The sequence below is a fragment of the Atractosteus spatula genome, chromosome 5, assembly GCF_055471065.1.
Source record: "Atractosteus spatula isolate fAtrSpa1 chromosome 5, fAtrSpa1.hap1, whole genome shotgun sequence".
NCBI lineage: Eukaryota > Metazoa > Chordata > Actinopteri > Semionotiformes > Lepisosteidae > Atractosteus > Atractosteus spatula.
In genome coordinates this window covers 35,358,533-35,374,530 of record NC_142710.1, presented here as the reverse complement: position 1 = coordinate 35,374,530, position 15,998 = coordinate 35,358,533, and the positions used below count along the sequence as shown (strand labels likewise).

At 34.1% G+C, this 15,998-nt stretch overlaps 1 protein-coding gene across 1 annotated transcript; it reads right to left on the bottom strand.

The window, feature by feature from the left end:
- Window positions 1–1,903: 1,903 nt before the first annotated feature.
- On the bottom strand, window positions 1,904–14,499 carry LOC148835023 (VPS10 domain-containing receptor SorCS3-like). The gene is made up of 3 exons (XM_088916106.1): window positions 14,400–14,499; window positions 9,551–9,711; window positions 1,904–7,465 (listed from the first exon to the last, which is right to left on the bottom strand). Exons 1-3 carry the CDS (start codon window positions 14,462–14,464, stop codon window positions 7,401–7,403), a joined length of 291 nt encoding a protein of 96 aa, XP_088772232.1. The 5' UTR covers window positions 14,465–14,499; the 3' UTR covers window positions 1,904–7,400.
- Between the last annotated feature and the right edge of the window lie 1,499 nt (window positions 14,500–15,998).

Below are 15,998 nucleotides of genomic sequence, written 5' to 3'. Positions count from 1 at the left end.
TACAGTACTACTAAACTCATTCCCATGAGACAAAGTTTGTTTATTCCTGTTCTAAGTTTTCAAAGCTCTACTCCTGAAATACTTGGTAACAGCCCCAAACAAAATTATTTTGAAACAAATCCAACTGTTGTTTGACACTGAATGATATTATGACTATTTTTTATTGAATCATACAGGAGAGAAAACAGTGCTCATTGGGGTTGTTGGATGATAATACAGCAACCCAGCCCACAATGGCATGAATTTTTAAGTGGATTATAGGTCTATCGGTAACCCATTGTTACAAGTATGCAGGTATCTGAAATGCATTGTATTACATACCAAAGGTGAAAGAAAGACAGGGCCTAAGATTAATCTGACCACCAGCATAATAACCATGTTTCCAGCTTTCCCTGGTGAATAAAGAAAAATAGGCTTGTTTGTGCCAGGCTGCCATCCAGGATATCCATTTCATGCTGGAGTGTTAGACTCACGTCTGCCAACAGCACATTCTGCAAAAGTGAAATGAAGTACAATTGAAGGAAGCCTATTTAGTGACAGAGTACTTCCAAAGCTGGTGAATGCAATCCCATGGGTAGAGTTCTGAAATGACAATGCTGCCATCTTTTCTGACAGGGGTCTTTTATCAAATGCAGCAGAATCCTGTTTCCAATCACCTCGTTGCTAACCAAAGAGACAATCCCAGTTAGCTGTGTTCACTCTCATTTCTGAAAATTTGCCGGCATGCTCATCCTTGATGCTGTGTTTCTGCAAGCCTCTCGAGCAGCACCCATCAAATTAAATTTAATTTTCATGTCAGCCACCATGAGATAACAGAGAAGCAGATCAGAAGAGGATACCTTTCATGATGAATAATGCACTGAAGCCTTCCTTTCCCTCAGTGCAAATTAATCTGGTAGTCTAGGGAGTTCTCCCTCTCTCTTGAAACATGCAGCTAGAAGATTGTGTTTGTGCAGTTCAGACCCCTTGTTTTCACAGTTTTCACCATCTCTGGAATCAAATAACCTGAATAAGGTATCTATGTCTTCTATGAACCATACATGGAATCAGATAATGTCCTACATAAAAATATACTTTAGTATAGATACAGTAGGTGAACTGCAATGAAACAACGTATGCTATATACACATTCATAGATTTAGTTATTTAATGTATATATTTCAATACCTGGTGTAACTTTGAAGTTCCATCTTTCTTTCCACATGTGTTGAATAACTCATTTTGAGATTCACATGTCTTAGGTGAATGTTGAGGCATCTCAGGGTGTTAAAAAGATGTCTGCATTGTGGTATCTGGGTGTCTGTATTGTGTCACTCGTTTTTAGGCACAAGAAACACCAATGTTCCCAGAAGCCAATTAACCTTCCAGTATGATTTTGGACTGAGGACAGAAACACAGAGGAACCCCATGCATGCACCACACAGATCTGGAATTAAACCCAGGGTACCAACATTGTGAAGCAGAAATGTTAACCACTGTGCCACAGTGCCACCCTAGAGATTATATAGTGTAGAAAAAGTGAACAAAAGTGTGTTAAAAAGCAGAAACATAAGATATCCCGTTATCCTATTGATTTTTTATTACCAGTTTTAGAAAACAACTTCATCAGGGTTTTGCTTTTATCTTTCTTGATGGGAACACTTGTTTTACAGATGTAATCATATTTATAAAGTTGGAATAGTGCAGTAGTACTTAAAAAGTAATTGATTTTTATAATTAAATCAGTTTAATCTACAGTATTATTCTACTGACTATTATACTTATTACTTTCAGTTCGTCTTAGTACAGACATAAGTGATTCCTGCATTGTTGGATAAAAGCTGTTTTTCTATATTTAAGACACAACATGCTACTGGAGTCTTTGAAAAAGTAGCACATTCACAAAAGAAGCAACAAGGTTCTATGTGATGTACAAAAATACATTTATTTTCAACGATTTCAAAATGACAGTCTCTTTACAGTAGAAATATTGAAATAAACAAGAAACTCAAGAACAACATATATGAAGGTGCATGCATTCATAGTTTCTGTGCAGACAAAATGTTGCAACTGTTTGCCCACTGAAGGATTTACAAATGATTAATTACTGTATGTGGACTTACTGAAGAATCATGATACTGTATATCCTATTCCCAGAATCTGTCAATTACATTCTTAGGAAAGTTCTTTAATTTTGCTGTAAAAGTGTGCAAAATTGCACTAATATTATATACTGATAATTTGTTTTTCTCTGGAATGCTGATATGACACATCTCTAAGACATCTTGTTTCTAGATGTTTCAAGCTGATAGAATGTAGCATCTGTATTACAATGCTTAAAATATTACCATGATGACAGAAAATACCAGCCAATGGAGAATGTTGGCTTTAGAAACAGACTTAAGTCAACCAAAATTGAGTGCATTTTCTACTTGGCTTGTACAACAGTAATGTTAGAGAAAGTTAAGAATCAATCAGACAAATATATATATATACAGTATATTATGTTATGTTATAATCATTTCAGTAGGTCAATGAGATCCTAATAAATGAGACACAGATGATAATTTATTAAAGGTTTGTTTAGCTTAACTTGTTTGGCCTGTTTGAGGGAACGGTAACCTAACACTAAGGATGAGGCTGCAAGACACCTCACTTTTGCAAGGAATGACCTAGGGGGGTGCTGTAAGGATGAAGATGGGGTGGCAGGAGGGGTGAGAGAGAGATGTAAAAAGAGAAATTCAGGAAGTGTACTGTATATAAATATACTGTACATAAGAGTCTGGAAGTGGGTTAGGACCTTCTCCCAAACATCTATTCCATTCTGACAAAATAAAAAAAAACAATCTATTACTGCTCTGACCTCACTGTTCAGTTGTAATATGGTGCTCAGGATTTGTAGCAATGAAATGCCCTGTAACCTAAGCTTTTCTATCCCTGTTTCTAAGCCTTTCTATCTTATGTACCACTGTCACAAAAATTTCCACATTCAGTAAATAAATCTACAAGGACTGTTACAAGATATGATAGAATAGATATCAGTTTATTTAAATGAAGTTTCTGTTTTTAGGTTCTTATTCATTTTACATTTTACAACCTTGCACATCTCTTGTGAAATTAGGTGATAATTAAAAAAAAACTCTAAACACAGCAGAATGAAATGAGAACAAGACAGACAAGAAAGAGAATGTTTCATTGTTCATTACTCTTGTGCACAATGTCTTAGAAGCCATTCTTAGAAGCATTTTAAATTTGAAGAAACCATACAATTCTTCAGCAGTCAAGAAATCAATAATTTCTGAATACCTGCACTTTTCTCCTTGAGCTACTCTTCATGTAATTATATGCTGACATCAGCATGTCATTCATTCCTGCATGCAAAAAGCAGAGATGTAAATCAGTGGAAAGAGTGCCAACGCATCAACCTACAGTATGGGTGCTCATTACTGCAAATGGTACAATACCAGCTACAAAGGAGGTGCACATATTGAGTTATTCACTTCTGACTGGTTTTAAGATGAGGCATGATAAGATAAATGTTTTATCTTTGATACACATTAAAAGAAAATAACAAATACAGTAAGTACAATACATAAGATGTGGAATACATGGTATCAAGATCGGTGAAGGTTTAAAGAATAATCTATTGGCTTTAAAAGATAAAATGCTAATTCTGATAGCCTGTTGTAATTACTTAATGTACATTCTCTAATAAGGGGTTGTTCTACGGCTTTAATAATATAAACTGAGTTTATCCTTCTTTGCCCATTTGTGGTTATTTTTTTTCTTGGAAGATGATGGGATAAAAGAGTAAGATTCCAATTTATGTTGGCAAAGTTCATTTTTTGAAAAAGTTTTGAGATAGCAGATGGCAATTAAAGTCATTTGAGGTAAAAAGTAACCATGATTTCAACTTAAATCAAAATAAATTATTTATAATGTATCTTAGCTGGTACTCATTAATTGTTCTCTGAGTGCTTTCATGAATAATTGTAATGGCTTGAAGCAAACACATTGATAATGTTTGGTTTCCTGCTGGCTGGCAAATAGACTAGTTTTTAAAAATGTCTGATGCATTGGCAAGCTCTTCCTCTGTGTTGTCTTTTAAAAATACAGTATGTATTTTGCTATGTATCTTTAATGTTTATACTTTTTAGGATAACTCCAAATGTGTATTTTGATCTAGAAAAAACATACGGTAATTTCGGGAAAAAGATGAATTGCCAGATGTATCAAATAGCTGAATCTTAGTACTGTACTAAATGTCACTTTTCAGTAACTGTTGGTAGATAAATCCTTTGTAAACTTTGCAGTTTACAAGATAACACCTTTTGTTTTCTCGGTTCAGATGAGACTCACATTTAGTAGACATTCACATTTCCTTAGTTTACATAAAACCTTGCACTTATATAGACAGTCTTTTACAGCTGAAAATACTTCACTTAATTGAACTACCTGTAATTTAAGTCTTCCTTTACTGTTAATATTAATTGTCAGCAACCAGCACGCCTGTTTTCTATTTTTATTAAAAATATAGGACTTTGTTTCCTGACTCTTTTCACCTGGGAGAGATGCAGTGGTTTGCTTTTGTCTATTGTATATTGTAAGTATGCATTTTATCTTCTGGGAACCTAAAACACACAAGACAGTAGTATAATATATTTTGAGCTCTTTATATAAGTATCGTACAGAAGATTATGTTCTTAGTTTGTCAACTTTACGTACATTAAGTTTTTTTTGTATTTTTTTTCTCTAGGAATATATACTTCATATATGGAAAATAACATTTACATACAAAAAAGTTTGTTTTTCTTTACAGTGATATTAATGGCAGTAAAGGCTGGCTGTATTCATACCAATATTTCATACTATATAAATAGTGGAAATAATTAGGCTCTGTACATATGAGTTTATCTAAAGACTGCCTTAGCAGATATTTTCGTGTGAAAATGCAAATTTGTACACAAAACATTCAACCAATTGTCCATTTTTTTCTGGTTGTTTGTGTAAATCAATTATTTTAAATGTAGCAGTTGATTGGACTGTAATTGTGAGCATCAAGAAGGAAGTGTGTTAAATATAATATTAATTCATATTAATTTTATGTCAGGTAATTATACTGTAGCTGCAACTGACCAATTGCATTACAACATCAATAGTAAGGAAAAATAAGTCTCAACCCACATCTTACTAGAATTCAAATAGAATTGTTGGCTGAGAGAGCAGGGCAAACAATTGAAACACTTTTAAGGGTTCCATGATTAAAGACTTGAAAAATAAATTAAAAAGGGTGAATCCAGGTTTTAATCCAGTTGAATGTATTGAACTGTATGTCTTATTTGGGAAATTAAAAAAGAACTATATACAACAGGCTTTATCTACAGTATACCATCTGTGTCCTCAGTATTAACATGCACAAGTCCAGGACCTCATTAAAAGAAAAACTAAAAGAAAGCTGTTTGGAAGGTAATGTCTTGTTTCTCACCCAACATAAGTATTTAAAACATACTGTGGTCAGGTCTACTGGTGTTGTACAGTTCCAGAATCAAGTGAAAGGTTAAGAATGCCTATTTACAAAGAGAAAACACACAGAAAAAAACAGTTACAAATGCAAGAGTAAATTCTGTTTTAATAGAACTAGTACTATACAGTAAAATTAACCCATTTTCCCCTGGAGACCAAAAAACCTGAATACCATTGCAACAAGGAAATCAATGAGGATAGCTCTCTGACACTAGACCATTCGTATCTTGATGTTAAAGAAACTAACACTAAAAATAAGGTTTAGATCCCCCCTGAAAAGACTGCTGTCCCACAGAGAAACTTGGCAAATGTGTTGCTAAGATATGTTGTTTAAGCCAAGTTAGGAAGTGTATGTATTCAAAGATGAGGTGCAAATAAGTGAAAAGATACTCATCAACACCTTAGTTTTGTTTACCTCTGACCTATAGCCAATGTGCTGTCTTCATCACGAGACCATTCAGAAGACTGTAGTCTGTGGCTGTCTAAGTCTGTGGTCTGAGCCTACATATCAAAATGGACAGTGGCAATGACTTCTTCCTTTTCCTATTACATGTACAGCTTTCCATGTGTGCCTCCACATTCATTAATAACAATAATAATGCATTACCTGATGATCTTAAACCTGTCTCTGAAAGCCAATCTACATGGTGGCTACTAATAATTTCCATATTTTAGAAGCATATCCATTTCTTTCACTTCTCAGAATGTGTTAAAAACAACAGGGTCAACAGTATCATTCCATTTTATTTAATTCACTGCTGGAAAATGCTGACTGAAATGCTAAAGTGAACAGTAACACAACTCATTCATTATAGAAGGTTTCATTGTATTTTAATCAGAATAAATTCTTTATCAGACCATTCTTTTTTTACAGCAAGGGAGAACTGCCTTATTTGAATTTTTTTCTCTGTATGATGTGCATTGCTTAAAAGTTTGCATTCTTTAAATAGACCTCTAAATCATGACCTTTGCACTGCATGAGCTGGAAATATTTGGAATGAAAAAATTCCCTTTCCTGACATACATTCTGATTATGTAGAGGATATTTCTTCACTCTTTTCTTTGATTGTGCTTGCTTGAAAGTGAAAAGACAAAAGATAAAAATGGAGGTATCTTTTTTTACACCTTTATCTCAAAATGAGATACCTTTAAAAACATACTACTCTGCAATCAATGTTTGATTTTTATAGTTAGTCCCAAAAAGGAACAACGATGTCCCGTCAAAGTGGCTCAGACCTCGGCGCTTATAAAGGGCTGGTCAACACATAGAAGGAAAAGTAGGTGCACTTACAAAGATAAAAACAATATTGTAAAAACCTATTAATATAATTTAAGGAATCAACAATCCAGTTTATTTCTAAGAACTACCTGCTCATGTGATATGTCAGATGGCCAAGCAAGATTTTTAATCTATGCAAAACAAAAATAGAGATTTAATACGGCTGCATTAAATTTAACTTTTACAGTATCAGGAAAAGGATGATAAGACAATGGTTATTTTCCTAAAATGCTAAATGCCCAAGCTATGTACAAAAATACATGTCCTCTTTTGTCATAAGAGCTGTTTAATTTTTGCCCAACAGCACTTTTATTAATGTATGTGACAAAAAAATGAACAACACAGTGGTGTAACAACAGCAACACACTCCACAGGTGCTCTCTAACTTTGTTTATAATTCCTGCTTTCTCAAAATTAAGAAAGATTTCTTTAGGATAAAAAAAATGCCTTGATAAGTAGATTCCGATCGAACCCATACATCTTGTAAAACAAGACACACCCATGCAAATCTGTATAAATGAGGTCCTTAAAAAACTATTAACATTGACTGTGTTTTAGAATTACAAAAAAGAACCTCCAAATCTCAAAACGTTTGTACACTTCGTTGCATCACGGGTTTTTAAACGCTAGTGCAGTTTGGAATTTCCCTTGTGCTTTCACTCTCACTGACTTTAGGGATTCCTCCTGGTAAAACAGTAAAAAAAAAAGATTAGTTCAACAGATGAGTACAAATCTTCAAATTGTTATATGAAAATAATTATTTTCCCTTTTTTCAACTAGATTGGAATGGTTTAAAGATTAGAAATGTAGAATTTGTAACATGCCCTTTAATGACGATAGGAGGTGTGGCAAGCACCATAAACAGGCCAAGAAGGTTTGACAGTATATTTAATGGATATGCATCACTATGCCCAGATTATCAGAAGGCTGAAGAAGTGTTGTAAAGCTAAGTGAATGATACCCAGAAGACCAACAGTAACCTTTCCCAGCCCTGTCCTTCAGAACCTTCTCGGAAATTACTTGGTATAATTATTTAAGCAAAAGCTAAGATCAAAATAATGACCTCCCACAATAATATTAGTAACAGGAAAAATGCGAGAGGAAGAATTGCTTTTATGCTGTTTCCTTACTGCATTCTGAAGAGATTAAGTATTAGTAAATACATCAGGGGAGGAGAATATTCTCATATGATGGCAAGTTTGCAGTCCACTGTTTTCAGTCTCACCTATTACTAGATTTCCTGTATCTCTTATGGTGCCTTTGTACTTTGGCAACAGAATCCAAACTGAAATAGAATCAATTTGTGTTGAAGCCTTATAAAGGTCATGAAAACTAATCATAATTTCTGGTGCTCTCAACCAACTACAGTGGTGAAGGCCGCAGAGAAATATAGAATTTATTGATTGCTCTGTGCAGACATCACAATCTGATAATCATACAGCTTTATAATTGATTACAACAAGATACTAAACGGATCTCTTATTTTCCCCTTTTCAAACCGGTCGGTCACATTGTGTAAAATAACAATAAAGCTAACTGTTATTCTGGGATCTGTGAATTCTTAATAAAGTTACCCCGAAATACACATTTTTATTCAGTATTTGACATTGCTTCCTTATACTTTCAGTCCTGCAGAGTAAAGTTTTTTTTTTTGTCGCCGTTTTTTTGTGAAGAACAACTGTGTCCAGACAAAGTGTCTCAGGCCTCTATTCATAACAGGTTATGAAGGAATGAAAAACACAAAAGAAGGAAAGGGCAGGGTATTAATGGCAAGAAAATACTTTTTGTTGAAAAGGGAATTCAGGAAGCCCAATTCAGGAATGAATAAGGCTGAACTTGCAAAAAATGACTTCTTAAGTAGGCAAAAGGTCAAGCAAGGATTCTAATGGTAATATAAATACAAAAAAAGTTTTTAGTGTTGTTTAAGCTCCAATATATTTTTAGGTTAAAACACTTCACATACAGAGGATATGTAGGTATCTTGTTCTAATGTAGAATGATTCTTTAATAGTTTGTTAAATATGTGATAATTACTTATTATTGCTCAGTCCATTTGGCTGCTTTCATTTATTAAATGTGTATAGTTTTCTAAACAGTATATGTTTAGCAACACATTGAAAAACTGAGTATTTTTCTGTTTACTTTCAGACTTTTATGATGTTTTTTTTTTAAATGATGCACATTGTTAAATAATTCTCAAATTCTTTATTTCTGTCAGAACATATACAGTATGCAGTTCATCCATCCATTTTCTAACCTCTTAATTCTATACGGGATCACAGGGAAGCACGGAGCCTATCCTACCAAGCAACAGGCACAAGGCAGGATATACTCCTGGATGGCACACCACTTCCCTTAAAGGGCATACAGTACACTGACACACACACACACTCACACCAGGGCCAATTAACCTACCAGTATGTCTTTAGACTGTGGGAGGAAACTGGAGGAAACCCATGCATACATGGGGAGGACATGAAAAGTCCAGAAATGAACCCAGGGCCACAGCACTTGCGAGGCAGTAATGCTAACCCCTGCAACACTATGATGGTTGTATGCAGTTGAATTACAATTATGTAAAAGTAGAGACTCAAACCTAAAATACTTGTTCAGTGTTTACTTGGTTAGCAGATTATAGTAAAATAAAGTCCTCAATCTGATAAATCGAATTTGGACTTTATATTTGACATTTATATAGGCATCAGAATATACATAGTACAATAACTTTGCATATAAACAAACCAGATGTGTACTGATGTGAACACTCACCTATGACCCTGGTTTCCAACTCCTTTTCCAGCCGTTCCTCAGGACTAGGAAACTCACTCAGAGTAATTTTGGGTGCACTCTCACTTTGGCTGACTGAGCCAATCATCTCCTGTTCCTTCTCATGGTTAACCTCAGCATAAATATTGATCCATGGAATTTTTCTATAAATGGGATGAAAAAGATACCAACTGAATTACAGAAAGTGTCAGAAAATGGATAGTTATTGATGTTAGGTTTATATTGTATGTGTGAACTAATAAACTTTGGACTAAAAGAGTAATCAATATACATCCCTGACTGTTCGGTTAGGTTTGGCTTAAAGCCTTCAGCTACTGTGCTATAACTTCAAACCAGTTGCCTACCTCTCATTGGGATCATTAATCCTGCTACCACAGTTACTAAAGATACTATACAGTACTTCATCTTCAATATTACTGTACTATAATACATCAACTAATATTAACTTATATTGTTCTGACTGCAGTAAGTCAACTGTGATTTCTAGAACATACAGTACCGTACTGTATGCTTTGTCATTACCAAAAAGATGCCTATTTTCAGACTGTTCAAAATAATCTTAAAATTAATTCTCCCCTATTCGTCAAGGCAAGACCTGTAATTTCACCTTTATCAATTATACCATTTATTCAACTCAGTCAAACTTACATTGTCATGATCTTCTAGACATTTGAAGGTGACAGTTTTTGAAGTGGTTGAGAAGAACATGTACAAGGTAATTTAAATGGAAGACAATTGATAGAGGCATGATTAATGGGTCTCAGCTTCATGAAAAGGGGTAAACACAACCTCAGAACAATTTGAATGGCGATTACAAATGTATCTGCACCTATTTCTACTTATCATTGTGGCAGAAGCACTGTCTCGTGATAGATAAAACACTGCACAAGAACACAATTTTGCTGTTATAGACACATGCTCATGCAGGTAGTGTGTCTTAGCTTAAAAAAGCAGACAACTATACTGTAGGTTCAGACAGCTTTCAGGATCATTCAACACAGTGGAGAGTAAAGGTTCGTTCCCCTCTACTAAACAGAACTGAAATTAGAGTGACTTACATGCGGTACAGAAAACAAATTCACAGTTACAAACATCTCAAGAAGAACCCTCTAACCTATCTAGGTTCTCACTAGTTTGCAATGGAAAGGCAGCAAATAAGATGCAAACAATAGGGACTGTTCCTGGCCTCTAACAATAAAACAGCTGCCACAATAATGTATAGTATATACTGTAAACATTTGTATTTTATGTGGGTTTAAACATAGCTATTAACAAAAGAAAGTATTTTGTGTGGAATTAATGGGAGAGGAATGTCAACTTACAGTATATAGTTGCTCAGATTGATAAATAGGATATTATTATTGTTATTAATTAATATTTCCTGAAGCAAATGTAACATAACCTCTAAAGTAATGTATAATTTAAGATGTACTTCTATTTGAATTGATGATGCATATTTATTGAGGTGTTACAAGTTAATTTCAAATTAGCATTTATCTGTACAGACTATTACACCCATGCTCTAGACTGGCTCTTTCCTTCGGCTGTAAAATGAGTGATTGTGTAATTATCGATTTAACTGCTACTGAGGTTAATTAGGAGCTCTAATCCACACAAGAGTTTTAAAGACTACACACTTTACTAAAACTTTTTTGTTGCTTTTCTAGGTTTCCTACATTCTTAGCGGGAACTGCAATGTTGTTGTGTACTTTAACATTTCTTGCGATTTGTTTTAGTTTTAGAATATAGTAATTTTAAAAGCTACTTTTATTTTTATTGTCTGTTCTGAATCTACATTGCCAATTTAATCATTTAACATTGCCGTAAATATGTTTGAAGCTGTTAGCTGAATTTTATTAACTTTAAAAAAAACATAAGTAGTTAACGAATGAATAAATATAGCCATGATGTGAAGTGATGCTACTGTATGTAATGCAACAATTCTGCCTCTGAAGACTTCTTGTAAACAGTGTATAACCACAACAAGTTCCTATGTAGAATAGGTTTCTGAGTAGACTGTTTTGTACATCAGGCTTTACTCATACTACTAAACCATAAAAAGCACCTGTTGACCCTATGAGTCCTAACAATACCAAAGCTACATTTTTTGTGGGGTTTTTATTGGTGTGATGGCCATTCATAATGTGCAGTATTGACCATAGATCACCTTTAAATGCATAAAAAATAATTTCAAAACTGTGCTTATTATATAGGTATATATTATATATCGACTTATTATATAGGTATATTTATCGAATCTCTTTGAGAGGGAGGGCTAGGGCTGGAATTTTACTCAGTCCAAGGACAAAGTATACATATAGTGAACTACCTTCCAAATTTAATCATACCCCTAAAAATAGTAACAAATAACACCACATAAAATAAAGATTGTGTCTTGTTTAATTCATTCTGAAAATGGCATACTATAATCTTAATAGCACTGTACAGAACAAAGGTAATAAATAATTAATTAAATTTCACAATACATTGGGAAATGGACACTTCTGTGCCACCTTTGGCTTTGAGACATGTACTGTTACTGTAAGTCTAAAGGCAGTAGCACAACTCAAACTGGCATTTTCAGGATACTGACTGCCAGACCTTTCAATCTTGCCTGAACAATGTGGCATTTGTGCCAGTTTGGAAGGAAGAAGCACCTTCTGATGGTAAACCACAAACTTAAGTGACCTGAATTTACTTGATTTTTTATGACTACATCTGATTGAAAATTGCAATCAATTATCTGTCTCATCTTTGGACATGCTTATCAACATTATGGTGTATAAATGTTAAAGGTCATGTTGAGTTAACACTAATGTCCGCGGTGAAATATGTCAAGTTTCACCAAAAGTGAACATTCCAGCATCAAAATTATTCAAAACCTACTGTATATATTTAGGAATAAATATGTATTTATATTTTATATTGTTTTATATTATGTCTAAACAAATTTAGAACTAAATGGCTCAGTGCATAGTAATATAAATCTAAATGCATGCTCTCTACTGGGCATCTCAATCTCTAGACCTTAATCCAATCAAACATTTTTGGTTTGAACTTGAGAAGGCAGTTCACAAAAGAAAACTAAAGAATTTGGAAGTCTCAGAGCAATTCTTCCCTTAGGAATTGTAAAAAAAAACATCAGAGGTACAAGAAACTTAACACATACTGTAGGGTGCATATTGTCGGTGAGATCCATGCCAGAAGAGGATTTACAAAATAGTAACTACAGTGGTGTAAATCCTGACTCCTCATGTTCTCTGGATCTACGAATTATAACAAATATGACTTGCCTCTTCACAGTTAAGATTACAGTATGTCATGCTTTGTTTCTTTTTCAGTAGGATGCACTTCCCAATATACAGTTCCCCATCAGAATATTTGGTAATTAGTTTATTCACCAGCATGAAAGAAAATAGATAGGGTTAAGGGGGCGGGGGCACACAATCCAGCTTTCCAATTACTGCAATTACTACCATTTATTTGTCCTGACTCTGAATGTAGTTTTACAGTATATTACTGATGACATAAGCCATGGTTAAAAAAATTGTGATCAATTAAAAGTCCATTCATATCTTGCTTTCTTCAGGATCACTACTGTTTCAAAATGTCCAAACTGTACATTTTGCAGATATTTCCTCTCTTTTAAAACAAACAAACTAGTTTGCATGTTCCATATCAGAAAACACATATAGCAAATACAATACATCACTTCAATTCATATTGTACATGTTTTTGTAATAAGCCTGCAATGAAGTCTGTGGGCTTTATTCTGAACCTTCCACTGTAAACTGCTTATTTAACTGGGGTTTAAGATGTTAAATCATAAAATGCATTTACATATTTTCAAAACTACAGTACTAGTGTTTTGAAGCATCAGTTTTGAAAAACCAAATTAGTGTTGCAATCTATTTATCAGTTGTATGGTTAACAATACACAATTATTCCAATATATGCCATTGTGATGTAGTGAGACATGGCTCTGTGAGACAGCCAGAGTAAAAATGGGGCACAGCTGATCTAATTGAATAATTGGCACCCTGAGGTAGTGAGATTCCACAGGAGGGAGAAGAACAATTATGATAGGCTCTGAGTGGAAGTGGTCACACCCTTGACTTAATATGTAAGAGCAGCCAAGAGAGGTAGCTGGAGCAGTTAGTCTGTATGTAGGTTCTTTCACAAAAAGAAGGGGAGTGAGTGTGCTGACCTAACTATAGAGCACAGGTGAAGTCCAATGTGTTTCTCTGCTGTAATGTCAGCACACAGGTGTGCAGTCTCAGAGTGAGAGATGTGTGAGATTATCAAACTGGTTGCTGCTGTGTCAGGGGTGCAAATTATTTTAAGTAAAGGCCTTGAACTGCATTCTTGGCCAAACAGGCCAGGTACAGATAAGGATGATTTTTGAGCTGAAGGTATTGAGTGCATTGGTTGTGCTGAGTCTATTGGGTAGAATACACCAGTGTCTCCTTGTGAAAAGAGACGAGTGTTTTTTAAAGCAGTTTGATTAGTGATTGTTAAAAGGTTGAGCCAAGTTGAATACCTGTCTTTTTGAATGAAAGTGACAATTAAGTGAATTCTGTAAAGGGAGTAGGAAGGAATTCTCTTGTGCTTTTTAGTTATCAATCACTTCTAAATTGAAGAGTTGGTGGAAATTAGGATTTAGAAAGGGGATCACCAGACCCTCTAAGAGCCTGGAGGGGTTCTGTTTGCAACACTAAATAACTGGCCACTAAGATGTGGAAAATGAAGATGTCCCGCTGCCTAAGGCTACAATTCCTAATTTATTTGTAGGCATTGTCACAGCTCTTCAGCAGTTTTGAGTGACACGTACCTTTTAAACTTGTAGATTAAAAAAACAGCTAAACCCACAAAAACAACTGACAGGAGCATCAACATGGCCGAACTGCTGTGTCTTGGACTGGAGTCAACAAGAGGTGCTAGAAAGGAAATGGAGGAGAGAAAAGAAATTAGTTTACACCATTGTTGCTAACTGTTCTCTTTTTATGATTTTAATATGGAAACCAAAAATTTGTCAGTTTTGATTTTGAAATATATTATATTTGAACTTCAAAAGTCAATTCTCTGTCTAGCATATTTCAATCAAATAAAAAAACAACGTCTCATTCTGCTGTTGGGCTCATTATACTGTATATTAATTTATACAGTAGCATGTACCATTAACCAAGGCAACTTCCAATATGTTTGCACAATTTATTACAGTAATTTAACTTATTCTCTAGCATAATATAATGTTCTTATATAATAACCATGTTACAACAAAACTTGTCAAAATCTAGACAGAACATCTAGAGCAATGTTAAACTGTTTGCAATACTCCTTTAATACTTATACCACCAATACTACTTCAGACAATTGTTTCTTCTTTTGTTCAATGTTCTGTACATTTACAAAAATAGAATTCCTATTGTACTGCGTAACTTTATGAAAATAAAACTCAAATCAACTTGACATGTCCCTGAGAACACTTACAACTTAAAAAAAAACCCAAAACTCAAAATTAGAGGAATGAATGATAGGATGAAATTAGAGATGTCTTATTCCATTGAAGTAGTCTTTCTTTCAAAATTTGTGGAGGAACAGATATTTATTATAATAAAATGCCAAATTCTTATGAGATATAAGATATCTAGAACTGAATGGGAATACATATTAATATCCTTGGTTAATAACATTAACCTTGTTTATTTAATTGTCTTGAAATGTACAGCCATTAGGTAGGCATTTTTTCAGATTCAGAATCTGGCAGCCATAGAGAACGAAACGTCTATGTAAAAATAAGTGTCAAAGGTGTTAAAAGCCTGCGTCTGGATTGCTCTGATTGGGTAAACAATATGGCAAATGACAGAAGCTGAATGAAATAGAACTAATTCATTGGTATGCAACTTATCTGATGGTCCAATGTTGTTGTTTTTTTAATTAATTAAGGTGTCCTGAATTCAGAAATGGCATTCGCTTTTAGCACATAGAGTTTTCTGGATAACTATTGTCAGTAAAAACATTCACAAAATGATAGCTGTATAATATAAATACACGTACAATATTTACAAAGAATGGTTTATTCGTTATTTTTCTATTCAGATATCATATATTTCTGGAATTGTAACACAGCAGCTCTGTTTTGATTACCCTAGATGGATGCACATACTGTAAACTGCTGTCACACACAATTTCTCTAGACTCAGTGCTGTTAACACCATTCCTGTTGAATATAGTCTAAGTTAATGGCAAACTGCATTTTATATCTTTTAAACTAAACTGATCTGGGCAAAGGTTTTCATGTGAATTCATTCACACATTTTTGACTCCTCAAGTCTAGGACTGAATTAAATCTGGGTCTGGCAGGGCTTTATTAGACATTTAGATATAAATTATAATTTTAATTCTTGTCTGTTCTTTTTCACACATATTC